General features: G+C 47.3%; 2 protein-coding genes and 2 long non-coding RNA genes across 6 annotated transcripts; 1 reads left to right on the plus strand and 3 right to left on the minus strand.

The window, feature by feature from the left end:
• Positions 1-622: 622 nt before the first annotated feature.
• COPS3 (COP9 signalosome subunit 3) lies at positions 623-12,155 on the minus strand. 3 transcript variants are annotated; one of them, XM_071761408.1, is made up of 12 exons: positions 12,000-12,155; positions 9,764-9,893; positions 8,506-8,618; positions 8,364-8,413; positions 7,403-7,495; positions 6,493-6,672; positions 5,143-5,283; positions 4,035-4,208; positions 3,107-3,193; positions 2,529-2,642; positions 1,898-1,978; positions 623-1,665 (listed from the first exon to the last, which is right to left on the minus strand). In XM_071761408.1, the coding sequence occupies exons 1-12, from the start codon at positions 12,127-12,129 to the stop codon at positions 1,612-1,614; spliced, it is 1,347 nt and encodes a 448-aa protein (XP_071617509.1). In that variant the 5' UTR covers positions 12,130-12,155; the 3' UTR covers positions 623-1,611. The 3 variants fall into 3 exon arrangements, with proteins under 3 accessions (XP_071617509.1, XP_071617511.1, XP_071617510.1); XM_071761410.1 differs by having other exon boundaries at positions 7,403-7,563; XM_071761409.1 differs by lacking the exon at positions 7,403-7,495.
• Positions 12,156-12,502: 347 nt separating this feature from the next.
• On the minus strand, positions 12,503-13,239 carry LOC139804307 (uncharacterized). Its single transcript, XR_011729332.1, has 2 exons — positions 13,109-13,239; positions 12,503-12,904 (listed from the first exon to the last, which is right to left on the minus strand). It is a non-coding gene; the product is annotated as an uncharacterized lncRNA (long non-coding RNA).
• Positions 13,240-13,627: 388 nt separating this feature from the next.
• Positions 13,628-19,365, plus strand: NT5M (5',3'-nucleotidase, mitochondrial). The gene is made up of 5 exons (XM_071761412.1): positions 13,628-14,126; positions 16,377-16,477; positions 16,881-16,941; positions 17,443-17,557; positions 17,757-19,365. Exons 1-5 carry the CDS (start codon positions 13,863-13,865, stop codon positions 17,912-17,914), a joined length of 699 nt encoding a protein of 232 aa, XP_071617513.1. The 5' UTR covers positions 13,628-13,862; the 3' UTR covers positions 17,915-19,365.
• A 1,157-nt stretch (positions 19,366-20,522) lies between these two features.
• Positions 20,523-23,786, minus strand: LOC139804308 (uncharacterized). The gene is made up of 3 exons (XR_011729333.1): positions 23,157-23,786; positions 22,493-22,583; positions 20,523-22,174 (listed from the first exon to the last, which is right to left on the minus strand). It is a non-coding gene; the product is annotated as an uncharacterized lncRNA (long non-coding RNA).
• Between the last annotated feature and the right edge of the window lie 232 nt (positions 23,787-24,018).

Consider the following 24,018-nt stretch of genomic DNA (forward strand, 5'->3'; position numbering starts at 1 on the left):
AAGACAAAACAACAACAAAAAAAACAACCCTCAGGATTTTGCTGTAAGATCGGGTGTAAAAGTTGCCTTCAGATCTGGAAGTCTCTGACAGGAAGCACAAATACTCAGTGGTGAGCTACCAACACTATGGACCAAGTGTCCAACACAACTATTTTACACATCTAAAGATGTCACTCACCACCTGGAGAACAACCTGCAGACACTTCCCTCCTCCTAGAAAGCACAGTGCTGCACAGGAGAACCGATTTGAAGTGAAAACACCAACAGCTCTGTAACCAGCACTGGAAGCACAAATGGAGAATTTTCAGCTGAGCTCAACACATACAAACTGGACAGAGAAAGAGCCAGAAACACAACTCCCACCTAGGCTCCTGAAGAAAAGCTGCCAGGCTGGCAGTAACAAGCAGCTCCTGGTCAGGTGTTTAAGTAGGAAGCACTGAATGCTGAGCTTCTTGCATTCTGACACAAGAACAGGAATATTTATGCCTGATAGCAAAAGATTTGCATTGACATGAAGTGTTTCAGAGGTGTTTGAACAGTGAGAATCTTCAGGTACATGAGAGTTACAAGAAAAAAATTATAGAGCCCATTGGATTCAAGGAGTGAAGCACTGCAAAAAAAAAAATCCGACACCACAGTTTTTATGTTTAAAATAGTGAATTAAAAACCAGGCAGCATTCCAGCACATTGTCTCCAAATAAAGTCCTGCATTTTGACAGCTGTACAGAATTCTATTTATGTTCCATGTTGATTTGCTTCAGAAACAAAATTCTATAGCATGGCCTTCACTTAAACTGATTTCCACCACAGAAAAGTATTAGCCTGTTCAACACCTTCATGCCAGTTATATAAGGACAAATATTAAAATTTCTTTCAGTGTAAACAACTTCCTATCTAGAACTCTCCAGAATACTATGATCTTCCAAACAACCTTTTATTTAGGTCTACTAAATTTTTGATCTAATAGCAAATGTTACTAGGCAGTATTTTGTACCAGAAACTTAAAATAATAAATAGCTGTCACATATGGATTCCCTACAGTGATTTCTGCTTTTCAGCAGAGCTGCTCCTCCTTCTGGGAAGAGCAGAGTTCTCATTTCATTAGTTAATGGGCATATGCAAATCAGAATTTACTGAAACTCCACCCCTCTCCTTGCACCACACATATGATAAATCTGCACTTTGAGCCAACTTTAAACACACAATAATGAACCAGTAATTATCCTTCAAGTGAACCAACTCTCATTTGTATTCTTCCCTGAATAACACTTTTGTTTTTGCAGAAAAGAAAAAAGGACTGCTACAGAAACACAGCAACATTCAAACCCTTTAAAACAAAAGGTAGATTATTTAATGCCTTAACGATGTTAATCTGAAGATAAATAAATCCACAACAGACTTAAGTTTCTTTTGAGATTTCCTTTTTCTTTGCAGAGAATATTTCTGATATTATACAGTACTGAGAGGGTGTTCTTTTATTTTCTTAATGTCCAGGTGAAAAGCAAAGCTCAGTTCTCTCTGCTCTCTTCGTGGAACTCCTCAATGCCCCATTCCAGGCGTGACTCTTTCGTAAGCTTTTACTTGAAAGCGGAGTGGTGAGCAACACAAATTTCAGGAATAACTGGATGGTTTGGTCCCTGAGTCATCTTCTTGAGAGCCCATACTCTGTAAGGGAGAGAGTTATTTCTTTTCAAAAGCAGGTTTACCTTTGAGACACTTCTTTGAAGCCAGCAGGTAGGAAAATAAAGTGCATATGGAATCACATGCACTTCCTTTTGGGTTTAGAGCATGTCTATGCATGTACTGCATCACCGTGCAGTTATTAAGTGTGAAAACTGACAGGCAGTGCAACACCTCCTCACCCCACTGAAAATCCACAAGACACTGAATCACCCACCTTCTGCACAAACTGAGGGTTCACAGTGATCTCTTGATCCATGGCTTTCAGTCGTTCATCAAGCTCTATACATTTCAGCATCTTAAAAAACAGAGATTAAATTGATTGCTTTGTCCAGCTTGAACCTGATCTTCAATGTATTTCACAGCTATGCTGTGTAGAACCTGTCACTTTTCCCATCACAAATGTTCTCTTCCCTCATCTCCCAAACATTCTTTTATTTCCTTATCTGCATCCATGTCTTCCTAAGAATCCTCTCATGTCACCAACAGACAGTCCCATGTGGAACAAACACCTCAAGCTACAGGCAGGTTACTGACAGACACTGGAAGAGAACCTCAAGCCCAAAACTCTTAAGCTGCTCAGTTAAAGGAACCTCCCCATCATCATCATCCTCAAGCAGTCATTCTAGTGAAACATCTCAAGCTGTACAGAAGATAAAATGGGAAATGCATTGACAGTGACTATCAAACTAAAACCTTTAAATACCAGAACTGTGAAACAATTAAATAACGATTCATAGTCCTAAATCTCTACATTTAAATTCTCTATACTGGCTTCTCCCAGCAGCTCTCTGATTACAGACTGAGGTAGGAATTCCAAATGCAGTTAAATATCTTTAAAAATTTACCTCCTGATCAATGTTATGAAGCATAGCTGGATTGTTGTATTTTTCAGGATTATCATGGAAACAGACCATACCATCTTTCTGATTAATACTTGCAAAGATTTCACCATCTTCTATCTGCAATGAAAGAGGATTTAATGCAAAGTATCACTAAGAACAGAATTTCAGGTAACTACAACACAGACTCCTCATGGAATCATCTTTGTTTGCCTTTTATTTCCTAACAGCTTCCCAAAGACAAATGATCACAGAATCACAAGATGGTTTGGGCTGGAAGGGACCTTAAAGATCACCTAGTTCCAACCCCATCCAACCTGGTCTTCAACACTTCCAGGGTTGAGGCAACCATAACCTTTCTGGGCAAGCTGCTCCAGTGTTCCAGGATGCCTTATTGCAGGCAGAGAATATCCTTTAAGATTTTTTTTGAGGACAGCCCCAACACCAAAACAGACTGACAGTCCCTCCAAACAATTCTTCAGCCATTCAGAACATGCAGTGCCAACCCAAATACTCCAGAGAGGGTCAGCTGGGTCAGTTACACTGTGTCAGTTTTTAAATTTGGATAGTTTAGCAAATCTTACCATGTGAAGGACGTATTTTTCTGCTTCTTGGGGCCCAGATAACTGCACTCGACTTGCCATGTCTTGTAATGACAATGTTAAAAATGTCTGAAATTTAGAAAGTATTGAAAAATTAAAACCAGATGCCAGGAACTTTCTCCATCAACCCTACATGACCTAAGCACTCTTAATTTTGGAGTCCAACAGGAAAACACAAGCAGAACACTTGCTTCTCACTTATAAAAGCAGCAAGACACTGGAGTCAGTTCTTCCTCCACAGACATTAATTTGTTACTCTGCACATCTGCTCCCCTTCTGCAAATGCCTTTTTTCCCCCCAAAACAGACCTGACCGGGTCCAAACTTTTCCCCCAACTTTCTACACTAAAAAGGTGACTTCAAATTCCTTGAAGTTCCTTCAGGAGATGGACGTCCTGCATTCTTTCCAAGGTAACAGACATAATACGAGCTTGCTAAAAAAGAGCTTCCCACTGATGATCTTTAAGGATTATACTGAAACTCTCAGCTGAAGGAGCAAGTCAGTCCCCTGCTTCTGGTTTTCCTCTTTCTTCAGACACTTGCAAAATCTCTCCTGTTCACTCTTCTCTAATGAAGAAGCCTGCAAAGTTCAGGTCTCTTGTTTTCTGAATGAAAAATGAAGATTATTGGGTAGCCCTGCTAATAACTTTGACCATGAAGGAAAACCTCACAGGCAAACCCCTCTGATAGAGGCATTGATCCACCTTTTAAACAATGCATAAGTAGCCAACTGAGTTGGTTTTCTATACAGAGCACTTTAGTCTCACTTGTTTCAGGGAGACAGATCCCAGTTGGAGGCATTTCTCTGTGACATGATTTTGCACTGAATTGCATCTATTTCAGAGACACACTCCTCGGAGAAAAAAAAAAAATCACAGTTTCTCAGCAAAACAAGCCCCTGACACTCTTACCTTGGTTAGCCTCTGAATATTCTTTTTGTAGAGAGATGACAAGCACTGCTTCACCAGCCCCATGTTGTTATCCCTTGTGAATGTTTCACTGTGTTTGTTCACCAGATTTCGAAGCTCTGAAGGTTTATTGGTTGAATAAACTTGTGCTAATTCATGGTAGGCATTGCTAAGGGGCTGCAAGTAGAAAAATGAGAACCCTTTTTAAAGAACACAGTGTTCAACCAGCCTCACTAATCCTATTCACCGTGTCAATATTAAAAGCTGTAAAAGTAAATTTAAGTAGCTCAAGGATTTCTCATAAAAAATTCTGTGATGCCCACACAGCAATGGTGACCAGTTCAGCCAAACTGGTTTAAAATGGCAATTGTTTGAGTTTGTCTATTGCTATGGGAAATTATAAGATTTTTTTTAACTCTTAAAGATCTTCCTCACAAATCAACAAACTCTGTGTGAAGTTAGAACTTTTAAAAGTGTTATTTACCTAGGAGCAGAACTCTAGCCAGCAGTTTTATCTCCCAGCCTACACTTCATAATCAGAATCCCTACAGACTCCAAACTTGCAGCTTTTCCAGAAACTTTTATTCTTCACTAAGCCAGAGTTTATTCCAAAAACAATTTAGCATTTTGTATTTCAACCAAATGAAGTTACAGGTTGAATGTTTTTACAAAGGGTCACAGTTTAATACAAATGAGAGATGCTCTCTACTAATCTCCCTCCCTGATAAAGAAGGACACTGCATGTGGAAAGCCCAGGGAGATGTGAGTTTTGTTTGATTTCCAAAATAAAATTCTGTCAAGAGATGTGCAGGACCAATGAAAAGAATACTGGTCAGCACTAATTAGCCCTGGAGGTTTTTTCAAATTTAATTTTAAAAATCTTTGTCTCCAGTATTAAAAATCCAGTTTGTTTGTAAGAGGTGCAGAGGTTGCCACACAATCTTCAGCTATTGTACACTAGAAAGGCAGCAAGAGATTTGCACTCTGACACATTGTGCATTATTTCCCATGATCTGCAATGTTAAACAGTACCACTGAGTGAGAGTACAACAAAACAATCTACAAATTCTGCTTTGTTCTTCTGTTATTTAGCTGTGTACACAAGACTTACCTTAATGAATCTACCAACTATCTGGGAAGTGTATTTTGGTAGCTGCTGGACTTTGCCAAGTAGTATCAAAGAAACTAGAATATATTTTTTATATGATTCCAACATAATGTGACTGACTGCCATGGCTGGAGTAGTTATTGCCTGAGCAAGAAAGAAAGAAATGGAACAGAAATTTAGTATACTTACTTGTAGATTCTTTTTGAATCTACAAAAAATGGTAGCTGCTGCTGCATTAACAAAATTCTCAGTCTAAATCTGCATGCAGAAATGATAAAATGACATCTGAGTCTCACCTGTGAGCATCTGAAGCTTAACTAACTTGTGTCAAAATGAATTATGAAAAAATGCCCTAAAAAATAAACTCTATACAAGCTACTCAAAACATATCCTGTAACGGTGACACCTTCCTTAAAATAACCCTGCTAAGATCAAAACTTCTTTCCTTGGTATATACCAAAAGTTGTGCTAGAAAGCACCTCTACCTACTTGTTACCAGGAGTGATCTGGATTTATACAGATCCTTAAAGAGATTTTATAAAGCATCATCAGATCCAACATTTAAGTATGCTGAAAGAGGTCTGCAGAACAGGGAAGAGGAATGTTTGTTTACTGTGATACCACTTGTTACTCAAGAGGTCAGGTTTGGTTAAAGAAAACAAAAAAGTTGCAGCAGCTTTTTTGCACATTTGACAGCATTTCCTATACAGTTTTCCCAATTTTGCAATCTTCTTTCACAGAGAAAGTAAAAGCAGTAAATATTGTCATAAACTCGAGGGAGTGTAACCTCTCTCATCAAATTAGCAAAGGTCTTTGCAAAACCACTGAGTTTTTTTCTTTAAGAACACCCAGTGTGTGAGTATCAGCCTGCAGACTGTTTCTAGGCCAGCAGTAATCAGCAGGCATCTGAAAAATATTTATAGCAAGATAAATTTAACATCAACCTTTGCATTGCACAGCTTCATGATCCAACAGTTACAGATATCCTTAAAGGAAAACACCTCTAAAGATTGCTGGCTTCCTATTTCACTTCACTAAGGAGCAGCACTCAGGCTGCACCTTTCATAGAAGAGCAAATCCAGAACACAAATCAGGTTTTAAGTAACACCATGATAAAACAAAACCTACAGGAATGATGAGCAGCACTGAAGGTCTGTTAGTAGAGTGATATCAGGAGAATTATACAGTTAAGGATGAAAATAATTGGAGGCTGTTTGTACTTGGTTAGTTGCACAGCATTTAGTGCTACCCTTGGTAGCAATTCAAAGCTGAGATGTTCTCCAAGCACTGTCACACATTATTTTGGCCTTTCAACTGATCAGACTTCAGAGTTACTGTTTTATTTCAAGTTACCTGTTCATAAAAGTAGAGTGCTCTTTCAAAGTTCTTTAGCCCAGTGTATATCATCCCACCATAGTAGTAGTAACATAAAAAGTGCTTTGCATCATATGCCCCATTCTCTTTACAAATATCCATCATGTCCACATCTAGATAGGGGAGGGCAGGTTTAAAGCATTTTGCTAACAAACAGAGCTGCAAGAAAATCAAGAAAATAAACCAAATTGTCATAAATCAGCCATTTTCATTTGCATTTCCATCATGAAGTTGAAACTAAGTACACCCAGCACTGTTCATACACCTCCCTTCCCCAAGAGGAAAAAACCAAACAAACAGTGGATCTCAGCAGTGCTGTAACAGGGATTATTTGTTGTATAATGATATTTGGAAAACCTTTATCACTGATTGCAAACTGTTGTAAGTTATCTGAACCCTAAAGAAATGAGATTCTGACAAAGCTGCTGGGAACTCCAGACCTTACAAACTACTGTGCTGGCAGAACTAAATAATATTGCACTACACACTCCTGTCCAACCCAAACTCCCAGGAGCCAAGAATGAGACAGAAGTGCAAATTCAGGCCAAAGACACTGAGACAAACTTGCCTTTTGTCAAACTTGAGCAAACAGTGTCTGGATATTACACTCAGACTGCCTAAGAGAAGCTGTGTGTGACTTTCAGCCCAGAGAGAAGGGATGTCAAACGACTTTGAGAAGTCACCAACAAAACCAAAGATCTGGGGACATGCACCAAGCCTTTAAAATTATCAGAATAGGCTTTCACTTCAGTGTATGTTATTACTTTAAAAAAAACCCAACAGTTAAAACCACATCCACATTGCAATGTGGATCTGCATTTCCTCAAAGAGTTATAGGTATTTTTATAAGCTTTTTTCTCTCACAAAAAAGTCCTTCTGCTCCTCTTACCTGGCAGAGATCTGCGTGTATTGAGGTCAGCTGGTTTGTGTTCATCTGCATCTTGTCTATGGCTTGTCTGAGAATGCTAATTCCTCGCAGGGGCTGTCAGAAATTACATCTCTTTCAGATAATTTCTCATAGATGGCAGCACATTGGATCTTATGTTGACACTTACAAATGAAAAATAACACTAATTGACAGGTTCCATTAAGTAATGGTTAACTTGAGGTTCCCTTTTTGTAGGATGCCGCAGCCTCTCAGAAAATCAAATTACCCTTGGCTATACATTTTTCTCCTGATAATCTAAATAAAATTATCAATGCTGCTGCACAAAGCCAGCCTGGTCAGGAATTCCTATCAACATGAAAACCTTCTTGGCTCTATGGGGCCATTTAAACTCCCACCAAACAGCCAAGGCAAGTTCTCACCTTCTTCCACTTAGACCAGACTTGAGCTCTCTTTCTATTTCAGGCTGGATTTCACTAAAATGGCCTGAAAAAGTCAGTGTCTTAGGAATAAAAAGATTGGTCAAATATTTCTTAATCACATTTCCTTTACATTTTAAAGCAGTTCATGAAGGACATTACATAAGACTGGTGAGAATAACACTGAAATTAGTATCACTGACTCACTGGAGCTAATAAATTTTTGCAGCTCTCTCCTACTCACACACTTTGCCTGCAGAACACTCTTGGTACTACAGATTTTCTAGTCTGTGTGAGAGAGCACATTTCCAGGTGACTCTCCTCCCAGTAAATTTATCTTCCTTACATTTGCCTTAAAGAAATCTTAAGATCTTGGTTTAGGTACATTACCTGTCAGTAAATGTAAAAAGTAAGAAGATGCACAAAAATACCTAACTTGAAGTTTGTGGCAAATATTTACAAAGTGAGTAAGAGCCTGGATATGTCCCCCTTTTAAGAGCATGAACATGCAGAAAGCTTATTTGTACTAGATGGTACTTGCTCACCTGTTTTCTCTCCACAAGGGCATTTGTTAACTGGTGGCACAGGCCAGCAACTAAATGAAGTAAAAAACAGCACAATAAAAAATCAATATCAAATTATTTTTAAAAAAACACACCATAAATTCTGATCATAAGCTGAACTTACAAGTGTCTGTTGCATATCTAATGTGTTCCCCATTACAAGTGCTGATAAAAAGCTGCACCTGTGAGAATAACGTTTCGAAGTCAGGGATGCTGGGCATAGAAAACTTCACAAACCTAAAAAAAAAAAAAAAAAAAAGCCAAACAAACAAAAGGTTTAGCACTTAACATTTGGATTTTAATAAAAAAGCTCCATCTTTATTGGGAAGTCTCTGCAGATTCATGTAGATGCTTGCAAACAAATCTGATGTGTTTATGACAGATGGTGTGCAGCTTCCTCAGGAGCTGCACAACATTTGATAATATTCTTTCCCTCCACACCCCCACTCTCACTCAAGTGCAAAGCTCAATTTAGAACCATCTATGATGAATAAAGATCATTTCATTTCATCTGATACAACAGTTACAATCATAACAGAAACACTGGCTAACAAGGGTAACACTCAGCTATACACCCTCTCTGGACACTGCAGCCACCTTTTGCTGGAATGTGCTCAAGATTTGTCAACCATTAAATTCTCAGACTTGCATCTCCTGACAGGAAACATCCCACCCAGATCAGGAGCTGTCCTTCCCCTCTAGGCTTGGTTCTGCCCAAGTGCTGCCAGCACCTCCTTGTCTCCTCAGAGTCTTACTCCACCAGAGTAAGAGTTTGCCAGGCCACATTTCAGTCAGGAGAATTTTCTTGTCTACTCCACTGATAACATCCTCTCAAATAATACATTTTACATTTAATTTCCCATAAAGTTAACTTCCTTCCTTCACCTCTTAGAATGACTGCTTTCATGTACCCCATGATAGGATTCTCCTGCTAACACAGTACTGATGCCCTGGTTTTTGCAAATTCCACACTGCTTTTTCATGAGATGCTAGAGAATTGTAGTATTAAGTCCCTTATCTCTATATATTAGTTTGGTGGGTTTTTTTCCCAAAAGAGTAGCAGAACAAATACTGGAACTCTAATATCTCCTCCAAAGGAGAACTTGAAAGTAACAGTAGAACCTGTGGACTCTTAACTTGGGGTTAGGTACAAGCTAGAAACAAGTCTGAGCCTCAGGGCCAAATATCCTGCCCCCACCAAGGCAATTCTGTATTATCTGTATTATACCCAACAACTACAATAAGAATCTGAAGAAAATTATTCATCAACCTAAGAAATGCAGATTGAAAACATTTATGTCCAAAAGAAAAACATCTGCTTGACAATTCAGCACACTGCCTGAAGTATAACTAATATTTAATTAAAAGAAAGCAACACTTACAAGACAGCAAGAACACCTAAGGAGTGTTCCTGCACATCCAGGGCTCCGAGCACTGTATCCAGATGGGAAAGATTTTTTGCTAGGAGTTCTCCACTTTTATTGATTAGCTCACAAAGCTGGGTCATTTGCCCTGAAATACAAAACAGCATTGGCAAACCCTAATTAGAGAACACTCGTGTGTTCCCACACTTCATTACACCTCCTGCCCTACATAACCTGAAGAAAAAAGTTGTACCAGCCAGAGAATTTACCTCTCTGCTGCATTTCAAGTGTCTTGTCCACTTCTCAGGTCTCCTTGTATGTATTTTTTTTTTAAAGACGACATTTTAAGGATTTTAAAAAGTATTTTTTTAAATCTGCTTTTAAATTTACTTGGTGTAATTAGAACTCCCACGTTATTCTCCTTGTCATGAGCCATGAACACAGCATGCAAAGCACCTATCTTGAATTACAAACACACAGTAAGGCCAAAAAGCCTTAAAGAAAGCAGACTGATTAGCACAAACTGCTTTCAAAGTCTTCCCTCTGCAATTACTTTAATTAAAACCATGTAATTCTGACACAGAGTGTTGGTTTGATGCTCAATCCTTGCAGGTTGGAGAGAAAACCAACCAAGGTTCTGTCAGCCTCACAAAAATCTTCAGAAAATGAAAAATTGTGGCTCTGTTCAGAGAGATCACCACTACTCTCAACTCTCTGACCTTTGCCTTTGAAAAAAAAAAAAGCCTTGGCAATGAAACTTTAGCTTTGAAGTAACAGCAGCATCACAAGTTCCAAATGGGGAACCAGAGCCCAGGAACTCCAGAAACCTGTCCCCAGAACTGATCTCTCCACACAGAATTAAAACTCTAGGTGGAAAGGAAACAGACTTGTAAAATCATCTGTGGCTTGATCCAAGCACTGCAATCCCTTTTGTCAAGAAATCCACCCATTGTCCAGCTACCACTTAGCATTCCCCTAAAAAAATAATGCAAAATCCCCCCCAAACAACCCTCTGCCCACAAACCCCCACTGAACAACCTAAACTCAAAGTAGAAAAGCCCCCATGAGGACCAACTAAATGTCCATTTGTTTAACCTCCCACGCAGGCAAATTCTGATCAACAGAAACCAGCAGCACCACCACCACGTGCTCTCCCAACCTCCAGCAGCCTGTCTGGTGCCTAGATTTATTTTCTCACAGAAAATGTCTGTCTGGCTCTTCCCTAAAGGGAGAATTTCCATGAAGTCACCCAGTTTCCCCTTCAACCTTTTGCATTCACAAAACCATGTAATAAAAAAGTTCTCCAGCTTGACACGCATACAAAGTGTCAGCTTTCATCTGGTTGGAACCCACACCTTGCAGGTATAATTTGTCTCCTGTATCTGCTACCTCTAGTAAAAATACTCTGTATTTACTAAGTTGAACCATAGCAAGTTGCAATTTCACCCAAAATTAACTGCCAGAGATAAAGCCTGGAGCCACAGAGAAAACCATCAATTTCTCATCAGTTCTAGGGAGCAAACATCCCATGCAGAGAAATACTCATGACACATTTTAAGGAGCATCAACGTAGAGAGTTCAAGAACTGGGAAATCCTGTGGCCACACACGGGAAAATTAAGAGTGTGGCGATGAAAGTGAAAAATCCTAAATTAGTTATTAAAACACTTGGTTCTGACAGCTCAGGTCTCCCATCACACACTTCCATGGTAAGGCAGGACTCTGTGGTCTACTCTGTCCCCAAGGACCAGCATTTCTAAAACGTATTTTAAAACCCCTGCCACAACTCGCAGGCTCATCAGTTCGGCGACAACCAGAGCTCTATAAGGCCAGTTCAGATCCCTGTGATGCCCGCTCCTCCCCTTTGATTTCCAAGGCTCAGATTTTGGCCGGCTTCACTCCACCGACCCGAGAAACCCACTCCCTGGCTCTGCCCTGCGGGATGAAGCGAGGAGCACCGTGAAGGGCACAGCCACCCCTTCACGACCGCGTCAGCCCAGCGGTGGCCAAACCCCACCGAGAAACCCCACCGAGAAACCCCACCACGAGCCCCCACCTCAGCGCCCCAGGACTCGCAGAACCCGCGCCTCAGGGAGAGCGCTATGAGGGGGCAGGCCCCGGCCCGCCCTCCCCAGCCGCACGGGTGGCCTTCCGCCCTCCCCCCGGCCGCCTCTCCTTCAAACCCCGCTGTCTCCCCAACCACCGCCCGGGCCTTAGACGCCGTTCTCCCTTTGTTTCCTTTCCCTCACGGTCACCTTGGGCCGAGAGCTGCCGGACGCTGTTGACGAACTGCTCCAGGGCCGACGCCATCTTGGCGGCTGGCGCCGCGGCCGCGCGCGCTGAGGGGCGGGGCGAGAGATGGGAGGGGCGGTGCGCGGGAAACATCCCGCCAGCCAATCAGGAGGCCCCCTCCTCTTCCTCCTCTCGCGAGAAGAGCCCCCCGTCGCTATGGTAACCGCCGCAGCCCTCCCGGAAGCGACGATGCCTCCCGCGTTTCAAGCGCGCAAGCGGAGGGGCCCTCTCGGAGAGAGGGAGAAGCGGTGACTCAGCAGGATTTGAGGAATAAGGGGAGGGTTTGGTGGCGTCATGATTGCGTCATTTCACAGCCCGCCCCATAGGGCCCTGAACGGCTGCGTTATACGAGGTTTCAATCCTTTTATTCCCCTTTGAAGGGGATAGTAAAGTGGCCGGGCCGTATTCTGTGTCATATTCGCCCTAATCTCAAGGAATAGGATTTGCATTCTTCATTCACCCGAAGTGGTTTTAAATAAATAGCAGCGTTTATTAGAGGTGAATTTATAAAGTGGGGAGAAATTCACGCTGCTCCCAGCCCGAGAATTCATCAATAAATCACGAAAAGAAGGAAACTTTTCTGTCTCTCGTGTAAATGTGATGGTTTTACTCCCTTGCTGGGGGTGGGAAGCGTCAAGTTCGGCTGAATTCCCAACCCTGCCTCCAGTGCACGTCAAAGCACACTGCAGGCTTGAAACTTCGCAGCTTTTTCCCTCCTAACCTCACTTTTACATTTACCATCATGTAGAGCCTTGGCTGCCAGCTCTGCTCCTTCCTCCACACCCCCTGCGACCTTCTCCAAATCACCACAGCTCCGTTTGCCCTTTGGGTGAACACAAGGACGATACATATTCAACTGCAAAACATCCTGGAAGGGAAAGATGAAGCATTTTGGTACCCAGAACGACGTATTTTTTACTGTCGACCAAAAATCTCCTCTTTCCCAGCTCGGCTGTTGGTTAATCCCGTTATTTCCCCCCCTCGGGGGCCTCCCGCCCGCCTCTTCCATAGCTTTAATCCCCGCATCCTTTGTTGACCCGAGTGATCTCTGATCCTGTCTGAACGTACAGACCTTCACCCTGTGCTCTCAGCGCTTCTTTTGACTCCGGGAATTGTCTTCTAAGGGTTCCCATCACCCGTGGGGACCGAGCTGTCACCTGGGAGTGAAAAAAAACCCGCGCTGAGCGTTTCCCTTTCATGCGAAGGGCTGGAAATGGGGGGATATTACGCCAAAAATCACCCTCTTACATCTGCACCCCCAAAACCCCCACCCTGCTCCAGGCAGAGACGGGGCCAGCAGCAGGGGGGAACCAGGGAAACTGAGGCAGGGGCTCGGTGCCCCTAGTTGCGGGGATGGAGCGGACGCGGCCGATCCCCCCCAGCCTTGTCGCAGGGTGTTTGTGCCGCTTTAAGGCGGTTCCGCCGTTCCGGGCTCTCTCAGGCACCGGGAAGAGGAACTGGGCTTTGCACTGCCGGGTCGGGGCGAGCGAACCGGCTTGTCCCGGGCAGCTCCGGTTCCCTCCCTCCCGTACCCCCTTTCCCTCTCCCTCCGCCGCCGCTGCTGCCGCCGCTTCGCTCCGCGCTCGCTGCAAGGGAGGGATGGGGCGGGGAGGGGGAGGAGGCGCTGGGGGCGAGGAAGGGTCTTTGCATCCCCCCTGCCCCCCTTTGCATCCCCTTCGCATCCCCCCCAGCTCCTTCCCGCTGCTGCGAGGGGACGCGCTTGCCTGCTTGAAATAAAGCCCCCCCCTACCCCTCCCAAGCCTTGAGACATCCCCCCCCCCCCCCCCCCCAACCCCGGCAATCCATCCCCTGGTCCCCCCTCCACCATGATTTTCCTGAGCTGCTTTTTGCACCTACGGCCTCGGCGCTGCAGCCCCTGGGCAGGGCTGGGCAGGGTGGGCAACCCCACGGCGGGGTCCCGCAGGGCTTTGCGGGTGCTGGTGGACATGGACGGGGTGCTGGCTGACTTCGAGGGAGGCTTCCTCAAGAAGTTCAGGGCCAGGTACCCAGACAAACCCTACATTGCCCTGGAGGACCGGAGGGGCTTCTGGGTGTCGGAGCAATACGGGCGCCTGGGACCTGAGCTGCGTGTGAGTCTGTCCGCATCCCCCGTGGGTCTCGGAACCGTGCAGCTGGACCTCCAGCCGGCCCTGAGGGACCCACTGGCCCCTGAGCTCGTGGGTGCAGCACTGGGGAGGGCTCTGGGTGCTGGCTGGAGGTCCCAGCAAAACCCAGGTGGAGGTCTGCATGCAGGAGGGCTTCCGAGCCGTGTTTCACCCCCCAGAAATCCATCATTTTCCATGCACGTCTCTTTTTCCCTGCATGCATGGATGGGGATAGATGTAAGGAAAGGGGATCTTCCAGAACATCTTTTTTAAAATACCCCAAATTGGATATCTGGGTTTTTTCTGGCTCGAGTTTAGCCAAGCTGCATGGATTGATGTTGTTCCTAGATGGATTTCCTTCCTCAACAGCAACGTGAGGGGTGGGATGCAGCAGAGAAGTTGAGAGGAAACCATGCAATTGATGGGTCATGGGAAGGCTTACTGAAAATTGAAACAACCCCAAGCCCTCCCATGCCTGAAGACTATAGTATTCGTTTTAAAATTAAAGCCAAAAAACCAGAAGCTCACTTTCTGTTGTACTTTATCACTCAGCAAAAGGCTGAGTGCTGCAGAAAGTCAGTTTCTGCTTCTACAAGTTTCCCATCTTGATGGGATGCCTGTGGTCTTATCTGTGGGCTGCAGTTGTGCTAGCTGAGAGGTGTTACTGCAAATAAAAGCACTCTTGTCATTAGTGATATGATGGCAACAAGGAAGTCACAGTGAAGAATGTCCAGGGGTTTCCCACTGAAGGAATAATGTGTCCTCTCCCCTGGGACTGATGAAAGGGAAATGGAGGATGTTATTCGTGCAGGTGCTAAAAGTTTGGCAGGGGTAATGCATGATAACTTTTTATTTTTCTTGATCTTAACTACTTTGGATGGGTTAAATTGAGTGAGCTCATCTTCTCTCTGCAGCCATCACATAAACCCACCACAAAGTTGGGCTGAAAGTAGCAAAACTTTCACAAACTGACCTCAGGGCAGCCCCCATTTCCCCCGTGGTTTCAGCCCAGGGATAGAGAGTAGGAGTCACTCTGTGACCATGGCCACATGGGCTGTTGCATTGTCCCTTTGTCAGAGAGCACCATCAGCCTGCTGCAGCAGACCAGAAAATAGGAGCCAAAGAGTCCAAGAAGCTGAAGCTCCCAGCTCTGAAAGAGAAAACAACTGCTCAGCAAGATGGCAAGCACACAGACCTGGAAGGATGGGGAGCCCAGGATGGGCAAGGAAATTGCTCATGGGGAGAGATATAAAGAGGGAAATTGAGGGTCTGTCTTGCCTGGCACATGGGATTCCTGGGGTGGGGGATTTTTCCATCTGCTGGGCAGATTGTGCTGGCTGCAGAGCTGCAGGGAGTTGTTCTGGTGCTGGGAGCTTCCAGATGAGCTCAGTTCTTCCCCCATTGAGCTTGATTGCAAAATGCTTTTTGACATAAGTGGAAGCAGAATAGCTACGGAAGTCCTTGCTGGAAGAAAACACTTCAGCAGAGTTTCAAGTGCTTTGCTGCATCAGGCCACCTTTCTCAGATGCCTCTTGTGCAACTACAGTCAGTATCTTAAAAATAAAACATCATTGCCCACTGATGTAAGGCAGAGCAGCTGGAGCTGGAATGTTTCCCTGATCCTCTGGAAAGCCACCCATGCAAAACAATTGCTTTTCTTGGTGGCTGAAAAATGTTACCTGTTTGAAGGAGTGCAGGGGATGCTGTTCCTTAAAGCAGTGCTGGACCCTTCACGTGCAACTCCTGGACTCAGCCCCTGTCCCAGAGTTTTGTTCTCTCTGCATTCCCAGTGCACCCTGGCTGTTGACCTGGATGCTCAGTATTTCAAACCCTTGCCTGGAGATGTTCTATTTACCTGGCAGACCTTGCCCAGGTATCCCTGAGGAAGATCATCTGCATTCATCCTAACGTGTAGTTCATCCTATAATACATTTTCTCCTCCTATGAGAGCATCCCAGCTGCTATTTTAAGTGATCTGATTGAGACAAATAGGCCAGGCAGCATCTGTGGCTGCAGAGCAGTGTGTTACAGCAGGGCTCTGCCAGGACCTGTCAGCCAGATCCATGTGGAAGTGCTAGATGTGCATCAGTTTGATGAGTTTGATTCAGTTCTGGACAACCTCTTGGGTTTTGCATTCAATCCAGCAAAGATAAGCAAAGCAAGGGGAAAGATGCAGATGCAAGGGGAAGAGTAGCCAGAAGCTCTGTGCAGTAACTGCTCTCTTTCTCCTTACAGGAGAAAGCCATCAGCATCTGGGAATCCAAAAACTTCTTCATTGAGCTGGACCCACTCCCCGGGGCTGTGGAAGCTGTGAAGCAAATGGCAAATTTGGCAGAGTGAGTAGGAACCTGCTCGTGGTATTGGGGAATAAACAGGGGAGCAGCAGGGGCTTTGCTTATCCTCCTCTCTTCAGAAATGCTGAATACAACATCAGTGGTAAAAATACCTACCAAGCATGGGAGGAAAGAGAGGGCTTTGACTCCTGGAGCAATTTCCAAAGAAATCAGCCACGTGCAGCCCCTTCCCTTCAGCTCTCTGCTGCCAGGCAGGGGGAACAGGCGTGTGCTGTGGGTGTGGGGTCCTGCAAGATGAGGGATTAATACCTTAAATCAGCCTGGCTTGACCTGTGTGTGGCTGGGAGTCTGCTCAGGCACTTGACAGCCAGGGGCATCTTGAGGGTCTGGTCAGTGTGTGTGGCCATGGCATGACACTCTGCCCCTGTTTCTCTCCTCCTGGCAGCACCGATGTGTTCATCTGCACAAGCCCCATCAAGAAGTACCGGTACTGCCCTTATGAGAAGGTGAGCAGGTCCGAAGCCCCAGCTTCCCCTCCCACACCACACTGCCTGCTGAAAGCTGCCTGGTGCATGCCTCCAGCTGTAAAACAGCAGAGATATTTCCTTGCTCCAAAAGTTTTGCTCCTGAGCATCTCCACAGAGCTGTAGTTCTGCCACCGGTGGAGCTGCGGTGCTTGGAGCTGCCCTGCTCACTGCTCCTGAGATGCTCTGGGGGAGCAACCCACCAGGAATAAGTAGGTGGAGTCCCCCACTCTTCATCCCAAATCAGCTCTAAAGCCCCAGCTTTGCACTGTGGTGCTTGGTCTTAAAATTGATGCCTTAAACTGACATCATGATGTCAAAAGCTTTTTCAGCTTTTAGAGAGCTCGTGCTCCAGCAGTACCCAAATCCTTCCCAGTGATGAACCTACTGAGTGAGGTGTCCTCCCTGCGTGAGGGTCAGGGCTGCTGCCCCCATCCATCACCCTTCCATGCCCGTGCTCACCACTTGCCTCTCACCTTCCAGTATGCCTGGGTGGAGAAGCACTTTGGCCCCGAGTTTCTTGAGCAGATCGTTTTGACACGAGACAAGACGGTGGTTTCTGCTGACCTGCTCATAGATGACAGACCCGATATAGTTGGTAAGTGCAGCATGGCAGGAGTGACCAGACACAGCCCCAAGGGGCAGATGGCATCAGGGGTGGTGGCTGCTGGTCCCTGCCTGGGTGATTATGCTCTCGTCAGGGCGTTTGTGTCTGCAGGCTGCTCAGGTTGGAGTAAAGTCAACCTCTGCATCTTGAGATGTTGTCCAGAGAGCTGACCTCTCTCCTTGCTTTGCAGGGGCTGAGTTGAACCCCACCTGGGAGCATGTGCTCTTCACAGCCTGCCACAACAAGCACCTGCAGCTGAAGCCCCCCAGCCGCCGGCTGCAGTCCTGGACTGACGACTGGAAAGCCATTCTGGACAGCAAACGTCTGCCACCCGGCCAGGACACCTAAACCCTGCCCTCCTGAGGCCACCAGGGCTGTGGCCACCTGCTTGTGTCCCTGCAGAGTCCTCCTGAAGGCTGAAACCACAGATGGACAGACAGACAGATGCTGTTCCTGCTGGAAAGAGGAAGAGGAGGGGGACCTAGAGTGCAACAGCTACTTGGACCCAGGGAGCTGCTCCCAGCCCGCAAGAGACAAGAAGCAGAACTGGGGACAATTCCCACCATCTCTGCTGTGTCTGCACCCACTGTGAGGCCAGCCTGGCACCCCATCTCCCTCTTTGTAGTGTCTGACATCAGCCTGCTGGGAAAGCTCTTGAGTGTTCATCTGCCAGACACCCAGCTTCCACGCAGAAGATCCTAGGTGCTGGATCCCACCATGGTCAGACACTGGAACGGTCGATGCCACAGGGCATCCTAAAGCCTTCAGTGCAGAGCTGCCCATGAAGATGCTGCTGGGTGGAGAAACTACAGCATTGCTGAGAAGTGGGTAAAGCACCACAGGTGTCCCAAGGTCATGCTGAGGGTTGTGTTGGTGAAGGATTGACACGGCTGCAGCCATGGATGCTTTTTCCATCCTCACATACCACAAGGGAGGAAGCTGGGGGGAACGTTGCTGTTAAAGACTGTTGGAGCCCATCAGAATTGCCCAAGAGGCTGTACCACAGGTTTAGTTTGGTTGTAACCAGACAACCCTGATGGGCTTGCTGAGCTCTGCCAGTGGCCAGTGCTGCTGGGAACCTGCACCCGGGCACCGAAAAAGGGAGCGTTTGGACCCAGGGCCAGCTCCAAGAGGGATAATGCCTTTTGCATGGATTTGCCCACGAACTTTCTCCCCTGCTTGGCTTGTTCCTCCTGCCTGGACCCTGCACCAGCCTCATCCTTGAACTGCAGTGACCCATCTATCACCAGCAGCAGCACCAGAACTCCTCTGCCTGAAGAAGAGACATCCCAGCTGCTGGGGAGAGCTGGACATCCCTCCCTGCCTTTAGCACAGCCATTGCTGGCCAGCCCTGGCCCCTGCCTGCTCCCACACTGTCCAGTGTCCCACCACAAGCTCTCTGAGCCTGAGGACTTGCTGGCTGCAGGAGTAATTCCCCACTAGGACATGTAGCCCCATGGCCAGGGGTGGTAGCCAGGGCTTGGCCAGTGTCAGCCACTCTGCATGGCGTGTTCACGCCTTTGACTTACCTTCCCTCTCTCCCCCGTCAGCAAAAAAAAAATAATATGTGAGCTCACAGCTACACAGCCAACAAATAATCCATTTCAGCAGCAGCAGCTGTCCCTCTACTGTGTCCAGAACCTGGATGGGCTTCTGAAGTTGCTGCTTTTGAACTTGTGCCTTCCCCGGCTGCTGCAGAGCCAGGGATGAAGCCCAGGTCACTTGGACTGGGTTGATTGCACAAAGACAGCATGGTTTGGGGGTGTTACACACCACAAAGATGTGTTTTTTTCTGTTGATATCACTGTGTGCTTCTTTGGTGGTGGGTTGGGTTGGTGGGGTGCATTTGCAGGAGGCATTTCCAGTGTAGTGGATGCAGCTCCCTGGCCAGGAGCCTCCTTGGCTGGAGAGTTTGCAGGTGAGGAGCTGGGACAGTGAGTGAGCACCATGGGCAGCTGCTCTGGCTGCAGAGCACCCTATACCCCTTGGCCCCACCACTGCCAGCCCCTTCATGCAGCCAGGGTGGCTTCGTGGGGTCCAAGCTGTTTTCATTCCCAGCAGCACCATTTAAACATCAGTTGCCCAAGTTCTCCAGAGCCTTCTTGCAGCCCATCCTCAAGCCCAAACTGGAGCCAGCACATCAGTACAGCAGCTCCTCAAACCAACCATCTTCTCCCAAAGCTGATCTTTCCTCCTTGGTGGGATGTGTGATGCTGGAATGACCGTGTGGCCTCACTCCAAATATACTTGAAAGCAGAGCTGGAGATTCTCATGCATAAGGCTCTGACTCAACGCACAGAAATCCCATGTAGGTTGGGGGTCTGTTTGCAGCTGCCAAGCTCAGGGCTGGAAGGTGGCTTCCATCACCCCATGGAGCAGTCCTTTCAACCTTTGAGCCTGTGAAGATGCTTTGATTTTTAAATGCACATCTATAAAACTGAGGCCAATGAGGAGCACTGGAATAAACACTGGGTTTTATTGGCACCCAACTTTCTAAAAATAGCATTTGGGTTTTGCAGTTTTGCTCTGCCCTCTGCATGGGGATGGGTGGGGGGGGGAGTTACCAGTATCCAAAAAGCCTGAAACCAGCCCCCAGCAGTGCCATTACCCCCCAGTGACAGAGTCCCTGAGGGCAGAAATAGGGATGGGTTTAGGTAGTGATTGGCTTCTTAAAGATCTCTTCTAATAAATAAAGGCATAAAATGTGTCTCCCATTAGGAGAAGCAATAAAAGGAGCTGTGGCTGTCATGGGCTGGAGGGGACTGGGGGAAGATGCCACCCAAATCCACAGGAGGGGAGGGAGGCAGCAATGGCTCAGCCCATGGTGCATCGGGACAGACCTTTCCTTTAGGCTGGGCTGCTTGATTTTGGGAGAGGAGCAGGATGGTGCCCTGGGCTCATTGCCCAGGGCCAGGCTCTGGAGCACAGCACAGCACTGCCTGCACACCCCGGGCAGTCTGTGTCGATGAAGGAGAAACATCCACTAGAGGGGACTGTGCGATCGTGTGTGAGAGAGCCCAGCAACCAGCCCGGCTGCAGAGCGAGATTCGGCTCTTCCAAAGCCTCCCCCCAGCCCTCATCCCTCCTGGATAACCCATCCTAGGCTCTCACCTCCCTCCGCATCCCTCCCACCGGGAACAGCAGCCCCGGGGGACCGAGATTACCCAGGGCCAACCGGAGCACCCCGGGGTACCAAGAAAGCAGCTGCAGGTGCTGGGGAAATGCAAAGTGCTCACCCAGCTGCTCACTGCTCCCCCCAGAGAGATGGGGCAGAGGATGAGCAAAAGGATAAGAAGCTTCTGGGTCATAAGATGAGCTGGGGGTCTGTAGGGTCCACGTAAAAAATATCCCTGGAAAAAATGCAGGCTGCAGACCCCCAGCAGCCCAGGGCATTCCCCCTCCATGGCTCCCTGCTCAGCGCTGCCCTGCTCCCTCCTGGGACCCCTCAGCTCTCCCAGGGCTGTGACATTTCCACCTGTCCCTGCAAACCCCAAATCCCCCAAGGACCTGGGCCATTACTGTGGTTTTTGTTCCCACTCACCCTGAAGTTGGAGACAATTACAGGAGGCAGAAAGGGGGCAGAACTGAGCCTGTTCTGGTGGTTTCCTCTCACCCTTCCCTTCTGCCCCAGCACCATAAAATGGTTTCTCTCCTGGCAAGATTAATGGGCTTTGCTTCTCTGTTTCTACCCGAGGACATACGTAATGCAGCCCCCCGGGAGCAATAAAGCTTCCCTTGCCCCAGCAGTGCTGGGGTGGCCAGATCAGAGCCCACGGTGATGGGCTGAATGAGCTTTCTCGTGTCCTCCACACACATTAAGCCCATCCTCCTGGCAGAGATCCCACAAAATGTTTGTTTGTGACTGTTAACAACAAACATGCTTAAGGAACATGCTGTGTTTAGACGTGAGTGTGCCACCCTCTCCCTGCCTCCCTCCCTGGGGCCAGGCCCATGGGTGCTACTGGGCCAGGGCTCACAGATGCTGCTGCTGCTGCTGCTGCACTACTGGGACTGGCAACCCCCAGCATGAGGCAGCCTTGCCTGCTCTTCCCACCAACCCCAAAAACTGCAATGCCCCTCCTGCAACTCTTTCCTGGAGGTTCCAAGCTCACGGTCCTGGAGCCAGGGGAAGGCTCTGACCACAACTTCCTACAGCTCTGGTGTCCTGCAGCCACTGACACAGACACAAGGACTCCAGCTCCATAAATATACACCATAGAGGAGGCCACTGGTCTCAGGCCCCTCTCTGGGCAGACACCTGTGGTGCTGAGCTTGCACACCCCACTTCCATGGACACCTGAGCCCATCCCCAGCTCCCTCACCTGCCTGTTTCTCTTTGGCTGCTGGGTGTTGGTGATGCTCCCAGAATGGAGAGGGTGCCATGGGAACATGGTGCTGTTCCTCTCCCAGAACCGACCCACCCTCAATATATACTACTTTAACTTGCCAGATTTTGGGGGGGAACTTGCCTTGGCTGCATCTGTGTCCAGTTCAACCCAGTCCTCCATGTCCCAGAGTCAGTGTTCAGCACCCCCAGGCAGCAGGGCTGGAACCACAGTTTGTCTCTCAAGATCCAGAAAAGGGAGATTGACAGCAGCAACTGAGAGGCTGCTGGTGGGACATCAGATGAGAGCACTTGAGGGGCTGTGGAAACATAGCTGGCTGTGCCCAAGCCCCACGGGAACCCTGTGACCTGCTTGGTGCCCATGGTGCATTTCCATCATGCCAGCCCCGTGGAAACCCCAGTTGGGAAGCACCTAATTGTCTGCTAGTGGTGGGCAGTCATCCAGCAGCTCCCAGGGATGGCCTCAAAGTGCCAGCAGACTCAGGAAAACTCCCAAAGCTGCTGAGAGATGCAGCAGGGGCAGCTGTGGATGCTGGGAACTGGCTTCTGCCCAGCAATGGGGGGGTGAGGGGGATCCTCACCTTGTGTGCTGGGGGTTCCACCAGGATGGGGACCAGCTCATACCAGACAGGTTCTTCCTCTGCAAGTTTATCCTCTGCAAAACATGCCAGCCTGCAAGAAAACACATTTGACTATCAACTTGCCACTCCAGCATCTCCTTGGTCCAAAACTGATCTCTGGGTTACCCAGGGCTTTTCGGATTATGAAAAGAGAGGTATAAATACATTACATTGCCTTCACATACAGTGAGCCTGGAACTGCCCACAGGTCTGGGTGATAGGAAACCTGGGAGAACATCACACCCTGGTCAGCATGGGTTAGGGTCTGGAGTCCCTGCTTTTGGATGCTCGTAAATAGATGCACAAAGAGCCCAGAAAAAAAAGGGCAAAGCTTCATTTCTGCTCTGCCTGGCATGGGGCACAATGCCAGGTTGCAGCATCCCTCTGTCATCAGACCCTCTGTGCCTGGGGATTTGCAGCAGTGCTTGTTGGTTAAAAGGGTTTCAGAAGCACCCAAACCTTTAGGGCTGTATTTTCCCAAGCAGCCACAAATCCTTTTTCATTTCCCCCCCTCAAATTTGCAGCTTTGCAGCCCCAGCCACGACCCAGCACCCAACCAGCCCTTGGGACTCCGCAGTTTCTCTGTGCTTCCCAGCTCCAGCTTTGCAATGTGTCTGTCGAATACCTTGAACATGCCAGGAGCAGCATTTCTGGTTCAGCACCTGCTTTCACCCTGCAGCATTGTTTCCCCAAGCCCCAGGAGAAAGGCAGCAGCTCAATGCCACCTGACCCCAGTCAGACCCAACCAGCTTCGTCCTGCTCAGAGGTGGTTGCTTCATCCCAAACGAGCTAATTCTTGCTGCTTTTATTCTATTCTTGCTTTTGAAGGAGGGAGAGGAGAACAACACAGCCCTCGGGGTGAAATCACCTTCTTAATTAACGAGGCTGGGAGCTTTGCGGATACCCTGCAGAAGGAGAGAAAAAAAACAAGGAAAACTGGGCAAAACCAGAAAGGATTGGGTTCAATTGTCAGACCAATTAACCTAGATCCGTGCTCTCCCTCTGGATGAATAGCTCGTTATTATGTAATTGCTTGGGCCCAGCTCTTGATTGAGAGAAATTAAAAGCAGACACTTAACGAGGCAACCTGGTGTGGAGAGGGGACCTGGGAGGTGCCTGGGGAAGGCAAAACCCAGCCAGAGCTGGAGCTGTGCGGGGCCAGCTTGAGCCTGAGCGTGGAGGTTCTTGCTGAAATCAGACTAATCTGGATTGTTTGCACCCTCCCAGCCCCAAAATGTGGCCAGGCTGGGGGATAATTTGGAAATACCCTGGAGATGATGAGTGGGTGGGAGGCTCTGATTTAGCCAAGCACTTAAGCAGCTGCATAATTGCAATGGAGCTGGAAGTCCAGCTCAGCTCAGCAAGGGATTTAAGTGAGCTACTCGGCGTGCTCAGTCAGGGACAAAGTTATTTGGAAGCACTTTTGTGTGGAGAAGAAATAAAATTCATTGTAAGCTCTACTTGACCCTTTCCTCTATGCTCTGTGT

The sequence above is a fragment of the Heliangelus exortis genome, chromosome 17 (genome assembly GCF_036169615.1).
Source record: "Heliangelus exortis chromosome 17, bHelExo1.hap1, whole genome shotgun sequence".
In the NCBI taxonomy this organism is placed as follows: domain Eukaryota; kingdom Metazoa; phylum Chordata; class Aves; order Apodiformes; family Trochilidae; genus Heliangelus; species Heliangelus exortis.

Coding starts and splice junctions, on each gene's coding strand:
- COPS3 (XM_071761408.1), bottom strand. CDS start 12,129: ATGTTTCCCGCGCACCGCCCCTCCCATCTCTCGCCCCGCCCCTCAGCG. Junction 6,673..7,402: donor TACACGCAGATCTCTGCCAG/GTAAGAGGAGCA, acceptor ATTTTCTTGCAG/CTCTGTTTGTTAGCAAAATG. Junction 5,284..6,492: donor CACTCTACTTTTATGAACAG/GTAACTTGAAAT, acceptor TTTCTTGCTCAG/GCAATAACTACTCCAGCCAT.
- NT5M (XM_071761412.1), top strand. CDS start 13,863: ATGATTTTCCTGAGCTGCTTTTTGCACCTACGGCCTCGGCGCTGCAGC. Junction 14,127..16,376: donor GCCTGGGACCTGAGCTGCGT/GTGAGTCTGTCC, acceptor TTCTCCTTACAG/GAGAAAGCCATCAGCATCTG. Junction 16,942..17,442: donor GGTACTGCCCTTATGAGAAG/GTGAGCAGGTCC, acceptor CTCACCTTCCAG/TATGCCTGGGTGGAGAAGCA.